Here is a 26,211-nt window from a genome sequence, read left to right on the forward strand (position 1 = left end):
TTACAGAAGTAAGTCGTAGAGTACTATTTCTCAGTGGAAGTCACGTGCATTGGAGTCACATGGGCTAATTATGAAATGCAGACTCTCATACACCTAGTCAATCAAAACCTTTGGAAGTGGTGACCAGAATTGCATTTTTTAAAGAAACAATCCGAATGAGTTTTGTATACAATAAGGTTGAGAATTGCAGCTTAAGAAATGGTCACTTGCTGTCAGTGTGGGCACATCTTTGCAGGATACTGCAGTAGGGAGCTGTGCCCAGCCATGTGATTACAAAGGGTGGAAGGCCTAAAACTAACTCTGTCTATTTCATAAAGATTCCTCAAGTTGCCAGGTGCGGTGGCTCATGCCTGTAATCCCAGCACTTTGGGAGGCCAAGGCAGGCAAATCACTTGAGGTCAGGAGTTCGAGACCAGCTTGGCCAACATGGTAAAACCCCATCTCTAATAAAAATACAAAAATTAGCTAGGCATGGTGGCGCAGGCCTATAATTCCAGCTACTCGGGAGGCTGAGGCAAGAGAATGGCTTGAACCCAGGAAATGGAGGTTGCAGTAAGCCGAGATTGCGCCACTGCCCTCTAGCCTGGGTGACAGAGCAAGACTCCATCTCAAAAATAAAATACAATAAAATAATAAAAAAGATTCCTCCAATTTTTGTACAATGGCAAACCATTGTATGAAAGCTTGGTGACTTGAAATTCAAGGAGTCCAATAATCTGCTAGATCTGTCTTCTAGTATTAACTAGTTACAGTAAATGGCATTTATTGAGTACCCACGTGCTAGCCACTAGACGAGATAGAGTAAGTAGCTATTCAATCACTGCTCTTAAAAATCCTGTTAGGTTTAATTAACTGCATCCCCAGAGGTAAAGAAGCAGTGATTTCTACTGTTTAAGTCCTTGTTTAAAAAATTCCTGGCCAGGCGTGGTGGCTCACGCCTGTAATCCCAGCACTTTGGGAGGCCGAGGCGGGCAGATCACGAGGTCAGGAGATCAAGACCATCCTGGCTGACACAGTGAAACCCCATCCCTACTAAAAAATACAAAGAAAAAAATTAGCCAGGTGTGGTGGTGGGCGCCTGTAGTCCCAGCTACTCGGGAGGCTGAGGCAGGAGAATGGTGTGAACCTCGGAGGCAGAGCTTGCAGTGAGCCGAGATAGCACCACTGCACTCTAGCCTGGGCAAAAGAGCAAGACTCTGTCAAAAAAAAAAAAAAAAACATTCCTATACTATTATGAGTCAAGAAGACTGCCTGCTGGCTGAGTTCTGCTGGACTGTTTTTCCCTCCACTCAGCTTTGGTTGGGTGGGAAGAAACAAACAAAACAACAATAATAACAATATGCGTGTGTGTGTGTTTGTGTGTGTGTGTGTGCATGTGCACGCATGTGTTTTGCATACAGTCAGCCCTCCATTTCCATAGGTTCTGCATCCATGAATTCAACCAAGCATGGATGGAAAATATTTGAGGAGAGAAAAGGATGGTTGCATCTGTACATGTTGATCTTCTTTTCTTGTCATTATTCCCTAAATGGCACAGTATAATGACTATACATAGCATCTACATTGTGTTAGATGTTATTAATAATCTAGAGATGATTTAAAGTATTTGGGAAGATGTGCATATGCAAATACTATACCATTTTACGTCAGAAACTTGAACATCTGTGAATTTTGGTATCTAATAGGGTTCCTAGAACCAATGCCCCTCAGTTACTGAGGGATGACTATGTGTACATATGTGTGTGTTCATGTGTATATGTGTGTGTATATATATGAATGTGTGTACACAATTATTTTAAAGATGTGATTTAATATTTTTGTCACAAAATGTGTTCTTTTTTTTTGAGACAGAGTCTCACTCTGTTGCCCAGGCTGGAGTTCAGTGACACAGTCTTGGCTCACTGCAACCTCCATCTCCCGGATTCAAGCGATTTCTGGCTAATTTTTGTATTTTTAGTAGAGACAGGGTTTCACCAGGTTGGCCAGACTGGTCTTGAGCTCCTGACCTCAAGTGATCCCCTTGCCTCAGCCTCACAAAGTGGCATGAGCCACTGCACCTGGCCCACAAAATGTGTTCTGTGTGTACAATAAATGACAGTCTCTCAAACAAAGAAGCCAAACAAAAAAAATTAAAAAGAATAATAGTTTTGTACTTTTAGGAATCATGTTTTGAAATATGTATTTTCATTTTTTAAAGATGCAATAAAGTATAATTTTAATATTTGATACTTAAAATATTTAAGCAAGAAAGTAAAACTTTAATATTTTAGAATTACCATACTCCTAAAATGAATCTATAGTTACCTTTTTAAGGGCTATGTGCTATCCAGAATATATTTCCAATAAGCTCTTAATAAAATATTTAAAACCTCTATCTGTCATAATAAATTTTTTTCATTCTTGTTTGCTCAAAAACAAAAAAAAATTATTTTTTCAAAAGTAAATGAAATTAAAAGCCATTAAATGCGAATTGCACTTCAAGTGTAAAGTTCTAGTTAAAGCCTCAGCATCATGATGAAATGCGCAAGAGAAAATTTGATGAATATGCGAAATTTTATTTGGGGGTCAGTCTGCATTAAAAATTAGGATTTCCATATGCAATATCTAGCTTATCTAAAAAAAATTCCTAGGGACATAGGAACAGATAGGCTATTGACTATGTGACCCTATGTAAAATAATGACTGTCAACTCTGTTGAATGTACTCAGTAGGGTAAGAGCTGAGCCTTGCATTTTTTTGGTGTGGTTTTAGCCATCACATGACCTAATTTCCATGGCATGAACCATCTGGTAAATTTCAGATGCTTTCCGCTTTTTAAGAAAGTTGTCAGTTCCTAATGTTGCGGAAGTTCATGGTTCCATATGGGGCCTCTCTCGATTAGAAACCATTCATTCGGCCTCCTCCCCTCATTTCTCCTTTTGTACGGACCGAGGACGCGGGCTGGGGCACTTTGGCTGTGCCTGCGCTGCGCCGCGCAGCCTGCGGTCTGGCTCGGTTAGCGAGATGCTGGAGGACTCGCCGCCTCCACATCCTTCCTCCCCGGCCCGCGCGGCTCTGCGCGCTCATTGGCCCGCCCTGCAGGAAGATGAACGCTACTACTTCTGTTTCCTTTTGATGCTACTCTGACACCCCGGTGGGGGAAATGTTTCCTCAGGAGCTGGCGCAGAAAATTAAGGGCTACCAGGAGCAGATCGCTTCTTTGAATTCCAAGTGCAAGATGCTGACGATGAAAGCCAAGCACGCCACCATGCTGCTGACGGTGACCGAGGTCGAGGGGCTGGCGGAAGGGACAGAGGACCTGGACGGGGAGCTCCTCCCCGCGCCTTCGGCCCACCCCTCTGTGGTCATGGTAAGGATCCCGTAGGTCCCCGCGGCTTTGCTCTTTGACTGGAGCCTGGCGAGTGGCTCCATGTTCCCTCTCCGTGGCTGATTTCAGGGACCAGCCTTCGATCTTGCAGATTAAGAGGGAGAAACAGTTTCCTTAACTCTCTTCGACTACCATTGGGCCGGGCCAATCTTTGACACTGTAAACAATGACAGTTAAAATGAAACTGTGTGCTCAAGACAGCTGAATTACTTAACTTGTCAGCTGTCTGCTCTGTATTTGTTTATAATTTCACAATAATACTGAGAGGCTCTGAGCTTTAAACAGTAATTTATTTGCACAATGTTTTAGTTGTCTGGGGGATGGGAAATTCATGGCACATATATTTAGTTGTGTTTTGCAGGCTAACTAGCTAACTACCTATGTGCAAGTACTCTACTGTATAAATGTTTAATACAATTTAGAAGAACAGCCATTGTTAGAAAAAATATGAAAACAGACAATCTAAAGCTTGGCTTTGGGTTAAAATAAATCAACTTTGTTATTTTCTATTCTGCACCACTATTTTCCTATACACTTGATATCTAAACTGCATTGAGTATTTTGGTGACTATAATGTTTTCTACTGCTGTGTATTTTCCCTAATATGTGCTGTACCTCAGGTAATGAGTAACCATACCTGGGCCCATTTGGCAATATACTACTTTGGGTGCATTTATCTCCCTACGATATTTGAAACTTGAGATGTCCGCGAAAGACCAAGCTTTATTTCATAGAACTTTCCTCACTTGTATGATTCATGATTTTTCCAGTTATTTATAAAGCCACAAACTCTCCAAAGAAAGGAAAATAATGAAGTATTTAATCAGCAACCAAACTTCAATGTCATATGCACTCCCATCCCTGATTGTTTTACAAATGATTACTAGCATCATATTCTCTTGAAAACACAACTTTTAAATACTAACACAGGATTAATATGTCAATTTGGGTCCCGGTAATTCTAACCTTTGTTTTATAATTAACTCTGTTTTGGCCTGTGCCTGAACAGGACTTATGTTAACATAGCTAATTGATTTTCATGTCCTTTGGGCTACATTTTATGTGGCAGATGACTGCAGGTCGCTGTCACACTTTGCTGTCACCGGTCACTGAGGAGTCTGGGGAGGAGGGAACCAACAGTGAGATTTCCTCTCCACCTGCCTGTCGCTCCCCTTCACCTGTGGCTAACACAGATGCTTCTGTTAACCAGGTACCTCCCACTTGGCATTCCTCTAGCAATATTCTCTGGGCAGATGCAGGACTCCATTCTCTGATTCCATTAGACTGTGGGTATGAATCTCAGACTTTGTTGCATTTGGTTCCAGGGACACACCAATAGGTGTTATAGTTGCACAAACTATGATTGTCATGTGTCTCAGTAGGTCATCTCCTCTCCTGGGCTACAGAAAATGGCATGAGCAAAAATTAGGTCATGGGAATGATAGCCCAGAAGGCCCTATTTTAAGACATTATGGTCTTAGTTCCTAGCAATCATCTGGAATGGGGTTCTGCATCCAACAGAAAATGAAAGATCTGTGTCACCATTGTAAAATAACATGATTCGATGGCTTTATAACATGCATTGAATATAGTGTTGGCATTTACCAGCTCAGGTTTTGAAGATGGAAAACTTCTGTTCGTTATGTCAGACTTCTTTATTTACAATTTGTGTACCAATTTAAGGAATGTCTGCCATATTTATACTAGAATGCCTAGTAGATTTGAGTTTCAATAATCTTCAATAAGATTATCTTTCAATAATCTTAAATTTTATTTTCTGTAAAATGGGGAAAATAAAATTACCATTTTGTTATAAGAAGCCTTTTACCATGTATTAAATGTAGATAATACTAAAATTAAATGTCAAAAAGGTTTTATGTCAAATATTAGATAGAAATCAAAAAGATGCCTTTATAGTAACCAAAAACTTTTAATGCATGTTAAGTAATACCTTATTTTTTAGTGAAGACAACTAGAAAATGTAAACTATCCTATGAAATTATGTTTTTTCAAAGAAGTTGATATGTATTATTAAGGGAGAAGCATTAAACAGAGCAAATGTTTTATAACCTGTATTATAATTCAATATAATTCAGTTTTATTATTTTTATTTTAAAGCAGAAGCATTCAGACTATCATAGGATTTCTGTGATGAAGAGAATCCTCCCTCATTAAAAAGAAAAGGAACGTCAAAATGATGAAACCTTTAGTTAATACAATTACACATTCTCTTGGTAAAAATCAGGATAGCTCTAGGGAAACTACCAACTCATCCATTCATCAAACACATTCTGACACCTGCTCAGCATGAAACCTTGTGTTGGTTCCTGAGGATGCAGCTGAGAAGGAGTCAGCATGGTCCTACCTGCAAGGCCCTGACAATCTAAAGAGAAAGGCAGATATGGGACAGATAATAACAACGTGATCAGAGGAAACTAAAAACAGCAACAAAAAAGGAGAAGTTCAGGGAGCCATGGGGGATTTGGGAAAGTGTTCTTCAAATTCTGATTTAAAAATATTTATTACTCATTCTTTGATGATTTGTCCTTCCCTATGGTTACAGATGTTATTAGAGAAATTGAGCCATAGTCAGCTGATTATTATATAGAAAAAAGTTGTTCTATGTAATATGGTCTAGGTTCTCAAAATTTTCAAACTGAATAGTAAATACTTATTTGAGACTAACTTTGTGGAAATAATATACCTTTTCTAAAATTGTAAATCTCCATGCTACTTCTTGTAAAGTGTCGAAGTATACATGAAAGTGCCCTAAAAATGATGAAATATGCAAACATTTCTATTATTATTTCTTGACATTAACCACAAAGCTTCATCAGATCCTAACCCTCAGTAAGATTAGGCTTTAATTCTTCCCTCTCCCCTAGACACAGGAAAACATCAATAAAATTGCATTGTTAATCTAAAATACTTACATGTGATGCTGCAACGTAGGGGGAAATGCCTTCACTTAGTTTAAGACAGACAGGTTTACTCTGAGGGAGCTGTTAAAAAGGAAACGTAGTACGCTTGGTGTTCATCAAACAAATCAACCCCATCATTATGGCCACATGTTATTTTTGTGTAATAATATAAGTTAGAAGACAATTAAAAATTATGACACCATGACCAATGATGCACTGGATTTATAATATTGTCTCTTGAAACTGAGGAGGACATGTAGGATCCCCGTAAGTTTCAGTTTTCAGATTAAAAACCCTGAGTTTTGTGCACAGAATGTGTACAACTGTTTCAGGGAGCAGCCAAATAGAACTGCTTTATAAAATCACAGTTGTTAAGAAAAAAAAAAAAGGTTTTGTGCCTGCTGTTCCTGCAAGTAGATCTCCGTTATATAACTACCTAGTCCCACTCACAGTCAGTGTATTCTGTCTCTGACAGTAGCTATTAGCTAAAACGTAATAACAATTTAGCTTACATGAAGGTAGAAATACCGAGGCATTCCCAGATTTTGCTGCAGGCTTCTTGATTCCCCTTAGAAGCAAGCCAAGTCTTAGACTCTGCAGAAGAGTTGAGAGATGAATAGATTTGAAAAGAGCGAGCAAGAGTATAATGGGAAAATCATTGGCCTCCAAGTGAAAAGCTCACACTGAGTTGCAGCTCTTCCTCCTCTAAGCTGAGTGCACCTGGGAAGTCCCTTCATACCCTCATTTGTAAGTGGGAAGCGCTACTACTCAATTCACAACGTTGTGAAAATGAAATGTGACATTAATCATGAAAGTGCTTTTTAAACTAGAAAATGCTGATCAAATAGTAGCTACAGTTGTCCAGATTTATTTCCTTAGGAATCTGCTCATAATAAGTCTTATAACTTAGGCACATAAGCAATAAGAATGTATTTTTAACAGGGACTCCTCACTACATCAAGTATTGACTTTAGTAGTTATTTATAGTACTGAGTGATTTCATCTATAAAAGGTGATGTATTTTCAAATCCTTTTAAGACACCAGGAGTTGTCATTCCTATCTGTAGGCATGAGCCATACACACGTATACACACACACACACACACACACACACAGAGCGAGAGAGAAAGAGACTGCCAGAAAAAAATTATTGTAATAAATTTATTCTAGCTCTTTTGGGGGCCTTCTGTATTTATAATAGAGTATCTAATGTAAAATGTTTACACCATTTAAAGCCATTCCTGCTTTTCCTTGTGGACAGTAATAGTATTACTTTACATGTATATAAAATAATATAATTTATAATATAAAGTGCATTTACAAGCATGGTTTATTATGAACATATAGGTCAGCTTCTTATTCGCCAAACACTCCACAATATGCTCAGGATGAAGACGAAAAGCACTGACCCAGACAGCCCTTAGGGAGCTTACAGTGTGTGTGAGGACAGGCAAATGGTTACACTAGAGGGTGGCAGGTGGTGTGGCAGAGGGCAGCACAGTGTTGTGGGAGGGCCTAGAGAAAGCACCTAAACTAGCTGGGGTCAGGCAGGGGTCAAGATGGCCCTCTTTGGTTTTAAGTAGGGAGCACAGTTAGGCAGTTGCAGTGCGGTTGGGTCGTGTGAGTTGAAGATTTTCAGGCAGAAGAAACCACCTGTGGGAAGCTGTGGAGGCGGGAAGCAAAATGGCCCATCAAGGCAACTGCAAATAGTTTCAGTATAATTGGAGAAACATTGGAGGAGGAGGAGAGGGGGAAGTGAGACTGAGAGGGATATGGGAACCACATCATGGAGGCCCTGAATGCCACAGGAAGGAATTTCAGCTTCCTCCAGAAGCTAATATTTAACCATTGAGGGAATTTAACGAGAAGCTGTGTATAGAACTGCGTTTTAGAACTGATACTTCTGGATCAATGTGGACAGGAGAATAGAGGTGTGCAAATTCAGAGCCAGGGGAGCAGTTAGAAACAGAAGTTGCACAGTCTCATGCTTGGTCCACCCTGGTGATAAAAATGAGAGAAACAGGTCAGGAGGGACTACAGAGGCCTGGACAGCTCCTGCTCCACATAAATGAGGCAATGTCTCCTCTGTTAGCATTACTTCAACAAAGACACAGGGCCCAGTGTTACCATACCTTGTGATTTGCAAAACAAGCTATGAATGTGAATTTTAATGAAATCTCTCTATCTTCATGAAGAGAGATTTTAAACAATTTAAAACATTGTGAAAGCCACACTAAATGTGTGCAGGTCAGAGGCAGCCCACAGGCTGCCAGTTTGCAACCTTTGAGTTAGGAAGTTGTTACTGTAATGAGAACTTGAACCAAGGCTGTGGCCAGGATATGCGTCGTTAGCACTTCATCCTCCCATAAGCAGTGGATGGTAAGGGGGAGGAGAAATCAGGAATAAATCCCAAGTTTATAGCTTAGGTGAGAAGACATTCCATTTATTGCAAGATGGATAATACTTCATTGTTTCATCCTCAATTGGTTCATTTTGGAAATGTTGACTTTGAAGAGCCTACAGGATATGCATGGATATGTGAGTCTGGAGCTTATCAATTCACCAGTATTGGTGAGTGAGTGGAAAACAAACTACAAAAGAGCAAGAGTTGAATGACTAGAAAGCTGGGAGGAGAACAGAGAGATTTTTTAGAAAGTGTTTCCAGAAAGGGGTTTTCAGTGCTATTGAATGCTAGAGGTCTGGCAAGGGAAGGGATGAAAATTCATCATGTTTTGTCATAGAAGCTGGTGAGAGCAAGCTCTGCAGTCATCAGGATCAAAGCCCAAACTGGAATTTAAAAGTGGATCGAGGGTGAGAAAGTCCCATGTGAAAATCACCCTTTTAGAAGTTGGATTATGAAATGAAAGGGAGAAAACAAAGAAATGAGGATGCAGCCTGTGCATGCAGGTGCATTCACATGTGACAACCCATCACATTGTGAACTACGGACTTTTAAGAAAATGTGGTCTCCTTCAAGAAAACAAATAAAAGAAACAGTATGTGTAGGTGTTTTTAGATGGAAAAGTGAAAGTCAACAAACCAGGGGAGGATGTTAATAGACCAAGGTCCTTGAAAAGGCAGTTTATGGGATTCTCAGAGTCTGTGGGAGAGTCAGGTTTAAGCAATGAAACTGGCAAGCATAAGATAAGGGTGAGTGTGAATACACACAGACTTTTGAAAATTTGAGAAGTTGTAGTATCTCCGTGACAGCTTGGATTGCATGTGTGTGTGTGTGTGCATGTTTGTGTGTGTGCATGTTTGTGTGTGTATTTGTGTGTGTGTGTGTGTGTGTCAGTAACACACACACACATGCATATATGCACCCTGGAAAGAAAAGCTGGATTGAGTCATGTTTGCGGTTTTCCAAGTGGATGAAGTAAAGGGTAAAAGAGCAAGAGAAACAAGAGTCTTGGCAAGAAGGGGGTTTAAGTAACTTTAGACATAACTACAAGTCCAATTGAGTGATGACAGCATACAAGGGTGTGGAGGACTGAAGTGGGGTGGGAGTGAGTGAGGATCAATGGATCTAAACCTATTAAGGACATGAGGAGTAATCCACTCAAGACAGTGACAGGGTTAGGAATGAAGAGAAAGCAGTCTTCATATTCCAATGTCATCAATAAATGTTGGGGACTCATCTGGAGACCTCAGGAACAACAACAAAATGGGTAGAAGCTGTCATAGTCACTCAAATATTATTTCATGTAATCCTCAGTCCCACCCAAGGTTGGACCAAGGAGTGAACCAGTGTGCAAGATATATTATTTGCTCCAATTATATAGCTACACTAGAGGAGAATTTTGCTAGAATCTCAGCTGTCCCAGTCTGAATTCATTCTACTACGTGACACTGCTGCATTTGTTTCTCAGATGGCTGGAGCCTTCTTCAATACTTTTTACCAATACATGATTATCAATAAGACTCAGGTATTTTAAGCTGACATAATTCCCTTTAACAGTCCAACTGCAAAAACAATGAACTTTATAATAGCAATTACTCCCCCAATTAAATTTCTACTGAAATACAGATAAATAACCATAGAGACAATTGAAAACCATCTTTACTATGTCTCTTGATATATCTTTACTATATCTCTTGATATAGTAAATTTTATCAATACAAATAAAATATGTAATGTTACTTATAACACAATAGATTTAAAAAATTTGAAAGCATGATATTTCATCATTCACTTTGATTTTGTGTGTGTGTATACTTTGAGGAAATGAATAGAAGAAAACCTTTATATTATTTGTTTCTTAGAGTAGTTGTAACTTCCCCATTACATTTTTCTTATTTAATATCAAAATATTTAAATTAATTCTGCAAATAATGAACCCACAAATAGTGAAGATCTGGCTATGTCTGTAGATTTAATTTTATTTAAGTCAAGTAGTTTTTAAAATTATTTAAAACTAATGAATACATTTGGCAACATTTTAGGAACTAGATCATTAAGATTCCCTTTTTTTGCTATTGTAATCAATCTTTAAATACATGTGTACTGCTTAAATCCTTTGTATTTCCATTTAACAAACATAGAATAAGAGTGAGTTTTGGCAACTTGAAGTATTGGTAAAGTTGTTTTTTGATGTATATAAACAAAAATTCTGAAACAATTATAGTGTGCTTCGATACAGTCTTTAAATTTTTCTAGTCACAAGAGTTTACTAATTTACTAGTTTGTAGTGCTCCATGAAAGGTGTAGATCTGAAACCGTTCCTTGACATGACCAACAGTACCCAGAGCATATTAATCTAGACTTTTCTTTTTGTTTAATTCAGCACTGTGCTTTGCACTCACAGGACATTGCATATTACCAAGCCTTGTCTGCTGAGAGGTTGCAGACAGATGCTGCAAAGATTCACCCCAGCACATCAGCGTCCCAGGAGTTGTATGAACCAGGATTGGAGCCATCCGCTACTGCCAAACTGGGTGATTTGCAGCGTTCTTGGGAAACCTTAAAGAATGTGGTAAGTCTTCAAGGTGGACTTGTTTATGCCCACCAGACACCAGTAAACTTAGCGATTGTCTTATGAAATACATGCAGAGAGTTTACACATCCAGTCCACAGTTGAGTACCCTATGTTGGGCCACAGAGGTAAAGCACTGAAGAAAGAAATGTTGTAATCTGAAAGATAAGGGCCTGGGAAGTATTTGGTAATATCCCTTTTCTGGTGTAGATCAGTGAGAAGCAGCGCACACTCTATGAAGCTTTGGAACGCCAGCAGAAGTACCAGGACTCCCTCCAGTCCATCTCTACGAAGATGGAGGCCATTGAGCTGAAACTCAGTGAGAGCCCAGAGCCTGGCAGGAGTCCAGAAAGCCAGATGGCTGAACATCAGGTACAAATAGCCATGACTTCAGTTTCCTGCTTGATTAAATAAGTGCACTCTTGTGACTGTTTGGCCTGTCAGGCATGTGTTTGAGATAGCCAGTTGACTTTTTTTTTTTTTTTTTTAACCTTATCAGTTCTTCCAGAGTAAACAAGAGTCCTAATGATGGTCATTTCTACTGCTGATTCAGGCAGGGATCTGAGAAAAAGAGAGAGAGAGAGAGAGATTCAGACCTTGAATCTAATTAAAGAAAGCTACATGCATTGATGTTGCTTTTTAACTTCGATTACACAAAATGTGTTTCCTTAGAGTTGCCAGGTTGTTTTGGTTTTGTTGTGAGCCGTTGTTGTAAGAAGAAAATATACTCCAAATCTACCTTTTCTGGATATTGATGTTTTAAGAAACTTAGCCAGGGGGTGTCCCTCCATTATTACTTCAGAAAATCTGTCTCAGGCTTCATAAGTTCTGAGTCTCATCTTGTAATTGTCCCTGACTTAAATCATTTTTTAAAAGGTTAGACTAGGCAAAATATTAGCTTTACATGAGAAACAGAGATGATTACATTAATGCAGAAAGATATTGTTAAAAATGTGTCCATTTAAAATGCATGCTAAGAAATGTTTAGAAATTAAAATCTGGTTAATACTTTGGCAGTCTGATGAGGTATGCTGTTAAAATTATATTTATTTGGTATAAGTAGGGTCTTAGGATACTGAGGCACACATTCTCCTACATATTCATCACCCTGATGTAGGAAAATGCTGCCTATCTGAGACAAGAACCCAGGAGCCTGTGACAGTCCTTCAGAAGGCAGGAGGGAAGAAAGATATTTTTAGATGTTAATTAAGAGCTATGAAAGCATGGCTTTCCAGCATGTTTATCAAAGACAGGGTAACTTAACAGCTTTAAGAGTGAAACATTGTACTTTGTCTTTCTTCTACTTTACATCTTCCTAGTTTTGGAAGCAGGGTAACCTTGGAATACACTGCTTGTTCATATGTATAGTCAGATAAAATTGCATTCTTTTGCAATATATATCTTTCAGTATAACACAAAAATGAGAACATTTCATCTAGAGACAACGTATTGAGAAATAGTGGTTTCAGGTTTTTTACACTCTTGTAGCTTTTGAAGATAGAGATCAAAGTGCATAGTGTCCACTTTTAGGCCTTATTTTGGTAAAACAAAACAAAACAAAACAAAACAAAAGTATCTTCTGTAGGTCTTTCTGCTATCCCATAGTCACCCACCCTCAGCCACATTCGTAGAGGGTGCCATGAAAGCACAAAATGAGAATTAACCCTTGTTATCCAAGACCAGATCAATCAGGAGGACAGTCAGGGGCTTGGGGCAGTATTAAAATACCATTTACTTCTGAGCTTCCCCCATTTTATCACTAGAGTGCTAGTCTCCCAAACCCCTCTCCTTTCTAAAGGGGCCTCAGTGTCTCCCATTTCTCTTTAGCTGGTACCCCAGTTTTCTGTTGCCAGTGGCTACCTCTTTCTCATCTGAAGGGGTGTCCCTATTGCTCCAGTGTGCCCCTGGAGCTCCTGGGTCTTCCTGCTCCTGCGGTTCTGTCTGTCCAGCTGTTCCCTGCACCTCTGCTTCACCGTACTGGAAGGAGCCAGAGGACTTCCTTCAGGTTGAGTACGTGCTCCTCAGGGCAGCCTCGATGGCTGTTCTGTAGGAGGCCCCCTTCTTCAAGCATTCAAAAGGAATATAGTGTAAATTATGCAAGGGCTGGATTAGAATGCATTTGAGAGTTACTCACTCAGATTATCAGACGCTGATGTTGCAGAAAGTTTAAGTAGTTTGACCCTCTCTCCAGCTTCAGGATATCTCCACCTTTGTTCAAGCCCCCTATTCTTGTAGCCCAGGCGGCTACCCACAATTGCCAAAGACCCATCACTGGCTCCCACAATATTTAGGAGCTGCATGAAAACAGGATCCTGGTGGCCTGCTCTGCCCTTCCAGAGTTCCTAACGGAGAATGCAAGTTAGCTTCCAATCAGCACCACCACCCTGTTGCTCAGGCATTAGGATGGAAACACACATAAACCGAATGTGGAGCAAAATGATGATTCTGTTCAAGGGATTTAATGGAGACAACTCAAAATTGCACATTAATTCTAAGAATTATAAATTAGAAGTGAATCTGTGACTTTTCTTGTCATTAAGGTCAACTACATGACTTTTTGTCCCTTTCTAAGTTGGCAGTAGCCATACTAGTGATCGCAACAGTAAGGAGGTACAACTAATTTAATGAAGATTACCAGTCACTGGGGCTTATGTTTTATTAAGAGAGAAAATATATTAGTGTTATATTAACTAATTCTATTAATATGTTATATTAATATAATTAGAACATATTAATGTTCTAATGGGAGGGAAAGAAAATAGCAATAATGTAGAATTTAGTATAATTTTATGTATCATTACATATTTACCATTTTTCATATGAGCTATTTTTGCTACCTTGTGCTATCTGTGCCTAAGTTCTACAAGTTCTGGAACACAGCTGCCTACATGGAAAGCTGGTGGTATCACAGTATCTAAATTTGTTCTTAGCTTCTGGAATGGTACTTTAAAAATTTCAAGCACTGTTATAGAATTACTATTTCTAAATTTCAACTGAATGGGCGTGAGGAAGTCCAGTATGGTTTTTTATATTTCCTAAAAATTAATAGAAATACTTTAGTTTTTACTTCTTTCCCAACACTCTTTTGGAAGTATTCATGTTTTTTTAAGGAGGTAACCTAATTCCTGCATTTTCCCTGTAAACACTTGTCTAAACTACTGAATTTGTGTGGAATGCTGTGCCTTTCTGGTTATCCTCTCTAAATTGTCTTATAGATTTCATTTTTTTTTTTTCTAAGACAGAGTCTCACTCTGTTGCCCAGGCTAGAGTGCAATGGTGCGATCTTGGCTCACTGCAACCTCCACTTCCCAGGTTCAAGCGATTCTTCTGCCTCGGCCTCCCCAGTAGCTGGAATTACAGGTGCTTGCCACCACGCCAGGCTAATTTTTGTATTTTTAGTAGAGATGAGGTTACACCATGTTGGCCAGGCTGGTCTCGAACTCCGTACCTCAGGTGATCCACTCACCTTGGCCTCCCAAAGTGCTGGGATTACATGCTGAGCCACCACGCCTGACTGTCTTACAGATTTCATTTTAAGGCTTGAATGCAGTTCATGAGCTGACTTGTGGCTGTTGTTCTGACTGTTAAGCCCTCTGTCATTGCGACCTTATTATCATGAGCATCTGATGCTTTGGGGACATGTGTTGCCACACTAAGCTCAGTGATAAATAGGACACAGAGCTCTGTGGTTATTTTGTTTTTTCATATATGTAACAACTAAAATAGAATGTGGGAAGAACTGTGGTCTCTCATCTGATCTTGGAAGTGAAGCAGGGTTGGGCCTGGTTAGTACTTGGATGGGAGACTGCCCAGGAATACTAGGTGCTGTAGGCTTAAAAAAAAAAAAGCCAGGCGTAGTGGCTCACGCCTGTAATCCCACTGTAATCCCAGCACTTTGGGAGGCCGAGGCGGGCGGATCACGAGGTCAGGAGATCGAGACCATCCTGACTAACACAGTGAAACCCCGTCTCTACAAAAAATAGAAAAAATTAGCCGGGCGTGGTGGCAGGTGCCTGTAGTCCCAGCTACTTGGGAGGCTGAGGCAGGAGAATGGCATGAACCCAGGAGGCAGAACTTGCAGTGAGCCAAGATCGCGCCACTGTATTCCAGCCTGGGTGACAGTGCGAGACTCCGTCTCAACAAAAAAAAAAGAAAAGGAAACATTCCAGCCTGATCAACACGCTGAAACCCCATCTCTACTAAAACTACAAAAATTAGCTGGGAGTAGTGGCGCACACCTGTACTCCCAACTACTCAGGAGGCTGAGACAGGAGAATTGCTTGAACCTGGAAGGTGGAGGTTGCAGTGAGCCAAGATGGCGGCTGGGTGACAGAGCGAGATTCCATCCCCTACAAAAAAAACAAAACAAAAAAATATTGTGTTCATGTAGATAGTTCTGAAAGTCACATAACATAAGGTCTGTGTTTCTTTTCACCCTTGGTATTAAAGAGTTTTTATGTTAGAGAAGTTCATGGAACTTAATTTTTGTATTTTTAGTAGAGACGTGGTTTCACCACGTTGGCCAGGCTGGTCTCGAATTTCTAAGCTCAAGTGATCTGCCCACTTCAGCCTCCCAAGGTGCTGGGATTACAGGCGTGAGCCACCGCACCTAGCCTGCAGAACCCAAAAGCATGCATTTCATCTCTTTCTCCTTATCTTGAATCATATATTGTCAGGTAGCTGATGGCCACCAGCTCTTATACTCAGAGTTATGGGACTGAAGACATATTCGATGGCTGAATTTTTTTTTTTAATTGAGGTGAAATTCACATAACATAAAATTAACCGTTTTAAATTGTACAATTTAGTAGTATTAGTACATTGACAATGTTGTACAACCACTGTCTCTCTCTGGTTCCAAAACATTTTTATGACCCCAAAAGAAAATTTCATGCCCCCTGAGCATGGCTGCTAGATCTTGAAGTTAAAAACTCTAGCTACCTTCCAAAAATGTCCACTCACCTTTAAGAGTAAACTCAAGCATGAGTGGAAAGGACTGCCTCTAACAAGATTTAAGTGAGGCTGGGCACAGTGGTTTACACCTGTATTCCCAGCACTTTGGGAGGCCAAGGCGGGTGGATCACTTGAGGTCAGGAGTTCAAGACCAGCCTGGCCAACATGGTGAAACCTCGTCTCTACTGAAAATACAAAAATTAGCTGGGCATGGTGGTGCATGCCTGTAGTCCCAGCTACTTGAGAGGCTAAGGCTGAAGAATTGCTTGAACTCAGGGGACGGAACTTGCAGTGAGCTGAGATCCTGCCACTGCATTCCAGCCTGGGCAACAGAGTGAGACTGTCCCCCAAAAAAATAAAAAAAAAGATTTAAGTGAACAGTTCCAGATTTTCCTAATTCCTTCATTACTGACTGCAGAACATTCAGAGAGCTATTTTAGAACATTGTGAGTTTTAAATGGAAGCTGATAACTTCAGTGTGCACCTGGTTGGTCAAATCCACTGAGATTTAATGAGGTAGTGCTCGTGAGAGTTACCAACACATCAGACAGAAAGCAGAAATCTGATTGTGGGCTACATTTGGTGGAAAGTAGGTTAAACAAGATCTAACCAGGACTTTGAGGAGACAGAGTTTGAAAATTTGGAATGGCAACAGGAGTGGGTAGGAGGCACTATAAATGTAAATGTGTGTGGAAAAGCACAGAAGAGAGGATGAGAATGAACACAGTGTGAAATTGTTAGGAGTCTCTTCTTGCTTGTACAGAAGGATCAGTGTAAAAAAACAAAACAAAAAACAAAGACATAATAAGATCCATCTAATTATGGAGGAGCATTTAAAATCAGACCACATATAGATTTGATACTTTTAGCATTCAGGCACAAAACATTATTATGAAATAATAGAAAATACTGAATGGAAGTTTTTTTAATGTATAATAGTTTGAATGCATAAAAAATACTTTGAATATGTAATAAACAATATCAGTCTGTAAATTCATTGCAATCACATTTTTAAAATTGCAGCAAGTTTTTTGGTGGAGGCTGACGAGCTAATTCTAAAGTACACTGCAGGCTAGGCGTGGTGGCTTACGCCTGTAATCCCAGCACCTTGGGAGGCTGAAGTGGGCAGATCACTTGAGCTTAGAAATTTGAGACCAGCCTGGCCAACGTGGTGAAACCACGTCTCTACTAAAAATACAAAAATTAGCCGGGTGTGGTGGTGCATGCCTATAATCCCAGCTACTCTGGCGGCTGAGGCGAGGAGAATCGCTTGAACCCAGGAGGCAGAAGTTGCAGTGAACCAAGATCTCGCCACTGACTCCAGCATGAGCAACAGAGCGAGACTCTGTCTCAAAAATAGTAATAATAATAATAAAGTATACTGCAAATGTGTGGGAAAATATGTATTAAAAATGCCAGAAGTAAAGAATAACCAGGACAGTCTTGAAAAAGATTGATAACGTTGAAAGACATATCCTACCAGATAGGGAGATTTATAAAGCTACAATAATTAAGATTGCGTGATATTTGCACAAACAGCCAAGTGAGTTGATGGGACAGAATTCGAGGCCAGAGCAGAATCACATTTATACAGACACTTGGCTTGTGGCAAAGATTACACTGCAAAACAGTGGGCGAAAAGAAAAAAAAAAAAGAATTTTCACCTCTTTCTACACTGGACATGAAAATTAGGTTTATGTGGTTTGTAGATCTAAATGTGAAGTTATTACCAAAGAAAAGTTTGAAAATAATATTTTAAAATATCTGTGGTGAATGATCTTTTTAAAAAACATTCTAATCCAGCACAGACTGATACTTTAGTAAAATTAAATCAAATGCTGCTTGGATGTCATAACTGTCAAATTACTACAAAAGTTTCTTAGCACTTGCTCTCAATATGTTTATCTTGTCATAAGCCAGTAACAAACATTTTGCAGACTGTTATTATTCCGTGGACCATGCTTTGAGTAGCATTGTTATAGAAGATAACCTATGAGATTGTATTCTATTTATGACCTTGGGTTAGGCAAAAGATTTCCTATATAGGACCAAAACCCGTAACAGTAAAGGAAAATATTGATTCTATTAGACCATGATAAAATTAAGAACTTCTTTCCATCAAAAGATATTATTAAGGAAATATTTCCCCATTAAGGGAAAACCATGCCTCAACATGGGAGCAGATTATTTGCAATATGCAGAACCAAAAGAAACACAGGCACTCCTATCCGGAATATACAAACAACTCCATACCTCAATAAGAAAAGGGACAACTCTAGTAGAAAATGGGCAAAAGATTTTTAGCAGTCAGTCACAAAAGACACTCAATCTCATTAGTCATCGGGGAAATGGAAATTAAAATTACAATGAGATCGCACCAGTAAACTCACTAGAAAAGCTTAAAGTGAGAACAATTCATAGCCAGGTGACAGTGGAATACGATATAATGATAAAAATGGATTAACTCTTTCTACATGCAACAAAACGAATGACTCTCACAATCACGAAAGAAGCCAGACACAGAGCAGTGCACCGTGTATGATTCCATTTCTATAAAGCTCAAATAAGGGCCGAAGTCCTCTGACATTTATGAGTTAACACAGTGGTGATTTTTGAGGACAGCAGTAGCAAGAAAGAGGAGGTCAAAAGAGCTTGTAGAATCCTGGAAATGTTCCATTTCTTGATCTGGGTAGCAGCAGCATGGATATTTATATATATAGTTGGTGTGCTTATAATCTGTTCACTTTTCTAGATGTATATAATATTAACAGTTTATGTAAAAATTGTCATGATGATATTTGATATTAGGAAAAGATAAGGGGTTTTTGCTGTTTAACATTGTGAGAGCCCACTCTGAGGAGGCACTGTGCTTACAGCAGAGCCTCCAGTCCTGTGGGAAAAATAGGAATTATGCAAATAAGGGCACATTGGAAACTATGAAATGCTGGCAAATATAAAGCCTATGTTACTTTACTTGAAATCATAGTTGTCTCTGTAGTGATAGAGCCTGTTTTTCCAACTTCATTGAAATCCTAAATAAAAATTTCTCCTGTGAGGATTCCATCTAAAGAGCAAGTCGTAAAATACCCCCAAAAAAGAGAAATAAAATCAAGTAAAATTATGATAGACCGGAAAACAGGGCGCTATTGAGAGAGAATGATGGAGATTTTCTTAGGATTGGGTGGTCATGAAAGGCCTCTCTGAAGATACGACAATTAACCTAAGAGCAAAGGATGAATAGAGCCATCACACACAGAGCGGGAAGAGTTTTCCGCGTTGAGGGAACAGCATGTTCAAAGGCCCTGAGGCCAGGAAGTGACTGAAGTGGGGCCCTGGAGTGGCTGAAGAAGGCAGGAATATGGTGAGCAAGAAGGGAGTGTGGCACATGAGGCAGGAAGAGTGAGACCACACAAGTTTGATTTATTTCACAGCAAGAATCCAGTACATATTTTAAAGAAGGGGAGTGAGAGGATCTTATTGATATTTTCAAAAGGTTGCTGTAATTGCTTCATATAGACTGGGCTGGAGCAACGAGAGTGTAAGCAGATGGACTCATCAGTAGAACATTATATAGCAACTCAGTCAAGAGAGGAAGTTGACTTTGGCTTCAGGTGGGGGCAGAGGGGATATTCAGATATACATGATATAGTTTTGAGATAAAAGTCATTGGACGGCCGGGCGCGGTGGCTCAAGCCTGTAATCCCAGCACTTTGGGAGGCCGAGACGGGCGGATCACAAGGTCAGGAGATCAAGACCATCCTGGCTAACCCAGGGAAACCCCGTCTCTACTTAAAAAAAAAAAAAAATACCAAAAAAAAAAAACAAAACTAGCTGGGCGAGGTGGCGGGTGCCTGTAGTCCCAGCTACTCGGGAGGCTGAGGCAGGAGAATGGCGTAAACCCGGGAGGAGGAGCTTGCAGTGAGCTAAGATCCGGCCACTGCACTCCAGCCTGGGTGACAGAGCGATTCTCCATCTCAAAAAAAAAAAAAAAAAGCCATTGGACTGGGTGATGCATTGGATCTGGTAAGTGAAGGAGAGGAAGGTGTGAAGAGTGACTCCCAAGTCTCCAGCTTGAGCCATAGTGAGAGGTGTTGGAAGACAGGAGGGGAAGCAGGTTTGGGCTTAACACTATGCAGATGAACTAGGTAAGTTGAACACATAGCCTGAAACTTAGGGCAGGTGTTTGAGTTAGGGATGTACCTTTGGAAGTGCTCAGGATTAGAAAGCATTTGAAGTCTTGGGAATGGAAGACATCACCTGGGAGAGACCTTTATTTTTTTAGAGTTTGATAAATAAGAAAAAATGAGCAGTGTGACCACATAGAAATAGGTTACAGGTTTCTCCCATCCTGTGAGAAACGATGTGAGTTTTGGACTAGAGTTCAATGCTGTTTCAGATTTGGAGAAAGCAATAGGTGAATGTGGGAAAATCATGTTAGGTAAGAAAGTAATACATTTTATTTTCAACATTGTATTGGAGACTCTTAGAAATGATTGAGAAATGTGGTGGCTCGTGCCTATAATCCAGGTTGGAGTGTTCCCTGAAGCCAGGAGTTTGAGACCAGCCTGGGCGTCATAGCAAGATCCTGTCTTTACAAAAAGTAAAAAAACAAAAATAAAAAATAAAAAATTTAGCCAGGTGTGATGGCACACACCTGTAGTCCTAGCTTCAAGCGGGAGGGTCGCTTGAGCCCAGGAGTTCAAGATTACAGTGAGCTCTGATCATACCACTGCACTCCAGCCTGAGTGACAAGAGTGAGACTCTAAAAAATAAAATAATAAGTAGGTATTACAGATGATCCTTGTATTACAGATGATCCTATTGAAAACTAGAAAGATTAATTAAGTTGCTCAAACTCACTTTGGTTAGTGATACATACATAAAATCAGAAAAGTCCTGGCCTTTCATTTAGAAACTCAGGTGAGTAGTCCCCTATTTGTTGATTGATAATGATTCCCAGGTGAAATACCTTTCACTAATCCCAATGGATGTGAGACTCAGCTAGTGCTAATGATCCCTCAGTGAAGAAAATGAATACATGAGTGTGATTCCACAGTCTTTCCTCCAGGCACTGATGGATGAGATTCTCATGCTCCAGGATGAAATCAATGAGCTCCAGTCCTCTCTCGCAGAGGAGCTGGTATCCGAGTCTTGTGAGGCCGACCCCGCGGAGCAGCTGGCCTTGCAGTCCATGCTCACTGTCTTAGCCGAGCGAATGTCCACCATCAGGATGAAAGCCTCAGGGAAACGGCAGCTTTTGGAGGTAACCAATAACTCTAAAGTGGCCTCCTCACTTCTGAGTTAACTTTTAACATTATGTTACCAAGTATGTGGGTTACTTACCTATCTACATTTTCATTGCTTCCCTCTCCCAAACGGGGATTGTGTTTCAAGAATGGTCTTCATGGCTGGGCGAAGTGGCTCACGCCTGTAACCTCAGCACTTTGGGAGACTGAGGCGGGTGGATCACGAGGTCAGGAGTTCAAGACCAGCCTGGCCAACATAGTGAAACCCTGTCTCTACTAAAAATACAAAAATGAGCCAGACATGGTGGAGTGCGCCTGTAGTCCCAGCCGCTTGGGAGGCTGAGGCAGAAGAATCGCTTGAGCCTGGGAGGCAGAGGTTGTGGTGAGCTGAGATTGTGTCACTGCACTCCAGCCTGGGCAACAAAGCAAGACTCTGTCTCAAAAAAAAGGTCTCCTGAATAGAGTACAGTCGGTGTGTAGCCATGAAGATGTCCTTTGACCCCTTTCTGACTCATTTCGGGCATGAAATATTGAGAATGTGGAAAGCAAATTATTGGTAGACATGAGCCTTGTGAAGAATAATTTTAGAAGGTTTGCATAATGGTTTGCTGCGTTTACATGACAGCATTTGATGGATGATATTACTAATACTATAAAGAATAAATCCTACTCAGTCACTGTTAGCCAATTCAAATATAGTAATTCATGAAAATACTCTTGCAATTCTGGTTCCCACATTACTTAATTTAAATATTATTTAATATAGAGACAAATTTGGGCAGCAGTAATATCTGTGTTAAAAATCAGCTATCTTCCTTTTTTTATTGTTTCTCTCGTAAATTCTTGGCCCTAAGCTTCTAGGCTACTTTTATTGTTGCTTCTGTAATTTGGTTAGACTGGAGGCTCCCTAAAGACCTTTATAGTATCTATCATCTTGTATCTCTTGGCAGCTTCTCTGGCACATAATGGGTTCTCAATACATTTCTTATTATATGAACCAAATATTATTTTCTTTAGCTGCTAATTATAACATAATGCAATTAACCATGACCCTGTTGTGGGTCTCTCTCTAGTTTTACCTATTATATGATTAGTCAAATAATCTATTCATATATTAAGTTGGTGCAAAAATAATGGCAAAAACCACAGTTACTTTTGCACCAACCTAATACTTCTTATGTTAGAGAAATTTAAAGCCAGTGTGTCTGCCCTACTTATTAATTTCCATTTTAAATTGTTTAATAAAATTTTAAAATAATGAATTATTCATAAAATAATTTTTAAAATATTTACTTTAAAAGTTAACTTTTATTTCATTTATATTGTCCCCAGTAACTCTATGAAAAACTTGTGGGGGTTTCAAAATGAAGTGATTGGCCTGATTTTTTTTAACATGAATTATTTGCAATCATTGAAAAACTCAGAGAGCTAACCTAGAAATTTAGATTTCTGCCTTCACTTGAGATGAAAGTTAATATTGGACCACCCCTTCCCACAGGGATAAATTGCCTGAAACTGTATGTGGCTGCCGTTTTAGGCAGGCCACATGTTTTTCAGTTTGCCACAGTCTCCGTCACTTGCTACTCTTCCCAGCCATAGAGGTCCAGTGTCTACTGCCATTTACCAACTGCTTTATGCCATTGTTTTGTTCTAATCCTTGGCTGATTTCCACCATTTATATTACTGCCTGGTCATATAGGTATTTTATTTGAGAATACCTTGTTCAACTCTAGGGACACATTAGAATCACTAGGGCGTCTTTTTTTAAAATACCAATTTTGAGACTTACCCCTAGAAATTCTGATTGTTGTTCTGGGATGTGGTCTAAGCAAAGATAATTTTTTAAAGTTTTACCGGTGATTCTTATGTGCAGCCAGGGCCTGGAACCATCGCTTTACTATGTTAAATTCTCAAGATTTTACCTTAGCGTGATCTATGTTACATTTTACTGAATTCATTAGGAGAAGTTGAATGATCAGCTGGAGGAACAAAGGCAGGAACAGGCCCTGCAGAGGTATCGCTGTGAAGCCGATGAGCTGGACAGCTGGCTCTTGAGTACCAAGGCCACTCTGGATACTGCGCTGGGTACACCCAAGGAGCCCATGGACATGGAGGCCCAGCTTGTGGACTGCCAGGTACCAAAGGATGCAGAATTAAAGAATATAAAAACAATGATTTCTGTAGAAAGTAAAACATGTTTGGGTTTGTTTTTTTTTTAAGTCTTTTTTATTTTTTGTTTTAAGTCTTATCTAGGGAGAAGGAAGACTATTTTTCTCCTTCTCTAATATAGTCTCCATTTTAGAGGAATAACCCTGTAGCACCAGAGACTTATTCCAGAACATGAAAGTAAAAATGTAGGGAAAACTTTTGGAAATGTAAGATTAAAAGTATACCAAATTTAAAAAAATATGTAAGAGCAGCCACCTGAAAAATCAATCAATCCAAAGCAGTAATGTTTCAGAAAAGAGGATTCTCTTTAAATTAACAAGGAAAGAGTTGATTATGTGATGTCTTATTTTTATTAGCCATAATTATCATAATCTAACACAAAAATAACATAATAATAATGGATAACACGAAGGCAGTGGCCTTTTCTCCTTATCTGTTGACTATATAAAAATGTTTTTCAGCTGGGCGCAGTGGCTCATGCCTGTAATCCAAGCACTTTGGGAGGCTGAGGTGGGCAGATCACAAGGTCAGGAGATGGAGAACATCTTGATCAACATGGTGAAACCCCGTCTCTACTAAAAATACAAAAATTAGGCAGGCATGGTAGCGCGTGCCTGTAGTCCCAGCTACTATGGAGGCTGAGGCAGGAGAATTGCTTGAACCTAGGAAACGGAGGTTGCAGTGAGCCGACATTGCGCCACTGCATTCCAACCTGGGTGACAAAGGCAAAACCCATCTCAAAAAAAAAAAAAAAAGTTTTTCATGTTTTTTTTTTAAATGTGTTTTTGTCATTTTATAATAGCTAATCTTAAAATAGAGAAAAATTGGCAGGGCACCATGACTCATGCCTGTAATCTCAGCACATTGGGAGGTCGAGGCAGGCAGATTGCTTGAGTTCAGGAGTTCAGCAACAGCCTGGGAAACATGACAAAACCCTGTCTCCACGAAAAATACAAAAAATTAGCCAGGTGTGATAGCACGTACCTGTAGTCCTAGCTACTTGGGAGGCTGAGGTGGGAGGATCACCTGAACCCGGGAAGTCAAGGCTGCAGTGAGCCATGATCCCACCACTGCATTCTAGCCTGGGTGACAGAGTGAGACCCTAAAAAAAAAAAAAAAAAGAAAGAAAAGAAACATTGAGAGGCTCAGGTAATTTTTTATAGACCCCTCTAATACCATAACAGACAATTTAGAAATAAAAGTCACCAGACACTGTGACTGACACCTGTAATCCCAACACTTTGGGAGGCTGAGGTAGGAGCACATTGTTAGAGACCAGCCTGGGCAACAAAGTGAAACCTGGTTTCTGTTGAAAAAATAAAAAATTTAGCCAGGTGTGGTGGCACATGTCTGTGGTCCCTGCTACATGGGAGGCTGAGGCAGGGGGATCCCTTGAGCCCAGTAGGTGGAGGCTGCAGTAAGCCATATTTATGCCTATGCACTCCAGCCTGGGTGACAGAGCAAGACCCTCCCTCAAAAAAAAAAAAAAGAAAGAAAGAAAAAAGTCTATCGACTACTCACTCGTCAAGGCCGTGGGAAAACTACAAAAAATCATGAAAGCCTGTCTGTTTGGTAAAAGACTCCAGAGGTCTGTGTTGCACTGTGGGAAACAGTCGTTGCAGAGGCTGGGGAGATGTGTGAGTTCATCCTTATTTCTGTTGCTGCAGAACATGCTGGTGGAAATAGAGCAGAAGGTAGTGGCTTTATCAGAGCTGTCAGTCCACAATGAGAACCTGCTGCTGGAGGGCAAAGCTCACACCAAGGATGAGGCCGAGCAGCTGGCTGGAAAGCTGAGAAGGCTCAAGGGGAGCCTGCTGGAGCTGCAGAGAGCCCTGCACGATAAGCAGCTCAACATGCAGGTGAGGGTTCCAGCCGCTGGCCCACAGCCAAAAGCTGGCGCACTGTTCACGTGCTCCTTCTAAGGTGTGCCAGGTAAAGGAACAGGTTGGCGGTGATGCATACTCGTGTATGTACCTGCTTTACAGTGACATTTTTGTGTGCAGTTTTAAGTTTACACTCTTGGACTTTGCAAATAGATTTTGTTAGGACTACTAACAACAGCAGTTCAGCGGAGTGGTGGAGGCAGAAAGCACTCTGACATGAAAGTGACAATGAGAGGAGAGGAACTGGAGAGGGAAAGTAAAGGCTGCTCCAGGAGTGTTGCTGTAAAGTGGTATACAGAGGAATGAGATAAGCTCTAAGGAGAAGTGGGTCAAAGAAAATTTCATCTCTTTTTTTTTTCTTATATGTTCATCACAATGTGAGTATTTCATTTTAAGAGCAGAAAAATAGTAAGTTTACACGTTAATGGAAAAAACTCAATAGAGGAAAAATTGATGAAAAAAGAATGTGGGCAGGGCGCCGTGGCTCCCGCCTATAATCCCAGCACTTTGGGAGTCCGAGATGGGCGGATCACTTGAGGTCAGGAGTTCGAGACCAGACTGGCTAACATGGTTAGTCAAAAAAAAAAAAAAAAAAAAAATTAGCTGGGCCTGGTGGTGGATACCTGTAATCTCAGCTACTCAGGAGGCTGAGACAGGAGAATTGCTTGAACCTAGGAAACGGAGGTTGCAGTGAGCCGA

General features: G+C 40.2%; 1 protein-coding gene across 1 annotated transcript in view; it reads left to right on the forward strand.

Annotated features, from left to right (window-relative positions):
• SYNE1 (spectrin repeat containing, nuclear envelope 1) overlaps positions 1–26,211 on the forward strand; it is a 543,966-nt gene that overhangs the window by 360,243 nt on the left and 157,512 nt on the right. Inside the window, 7 exon segments of the mRNA XM_011943785.1 lie at positions 3,155–3,349; positions 4,437–4,577; positions 11,094–11,261; positions 11,472–11,633; positions 21,283–21,477; positions 23,422–23,595; positions 25,297–25,488. Of these exon segments, the coding sequence (XP_011799175.1) occupies positions 3,155–3,349; positions 4,437–4,577; positions 11,094–11,261; positions 11,472–11,633; positions 21,283–21,477; positions 23,422–23,595; positions 25,297–25,488 (1,227 nt within the window).

Source organism: Colobus angolensis, unplaced genomic scaffold (assembly GCF_000951035.1).
Source record: "Colobus angolensis palliatus isolate OR3802 unplaced genomic scaffold, Cang.pa_1.0 Scaffold221, whole genome shotgun sequence".
Classification (NCBI taxonomy): domain Eukaryota; kingdom Metazoa; phylum Chordata; class Mammalia; order Primates; family Cercopithecidae; genus Colobus; species Colobus angolensis.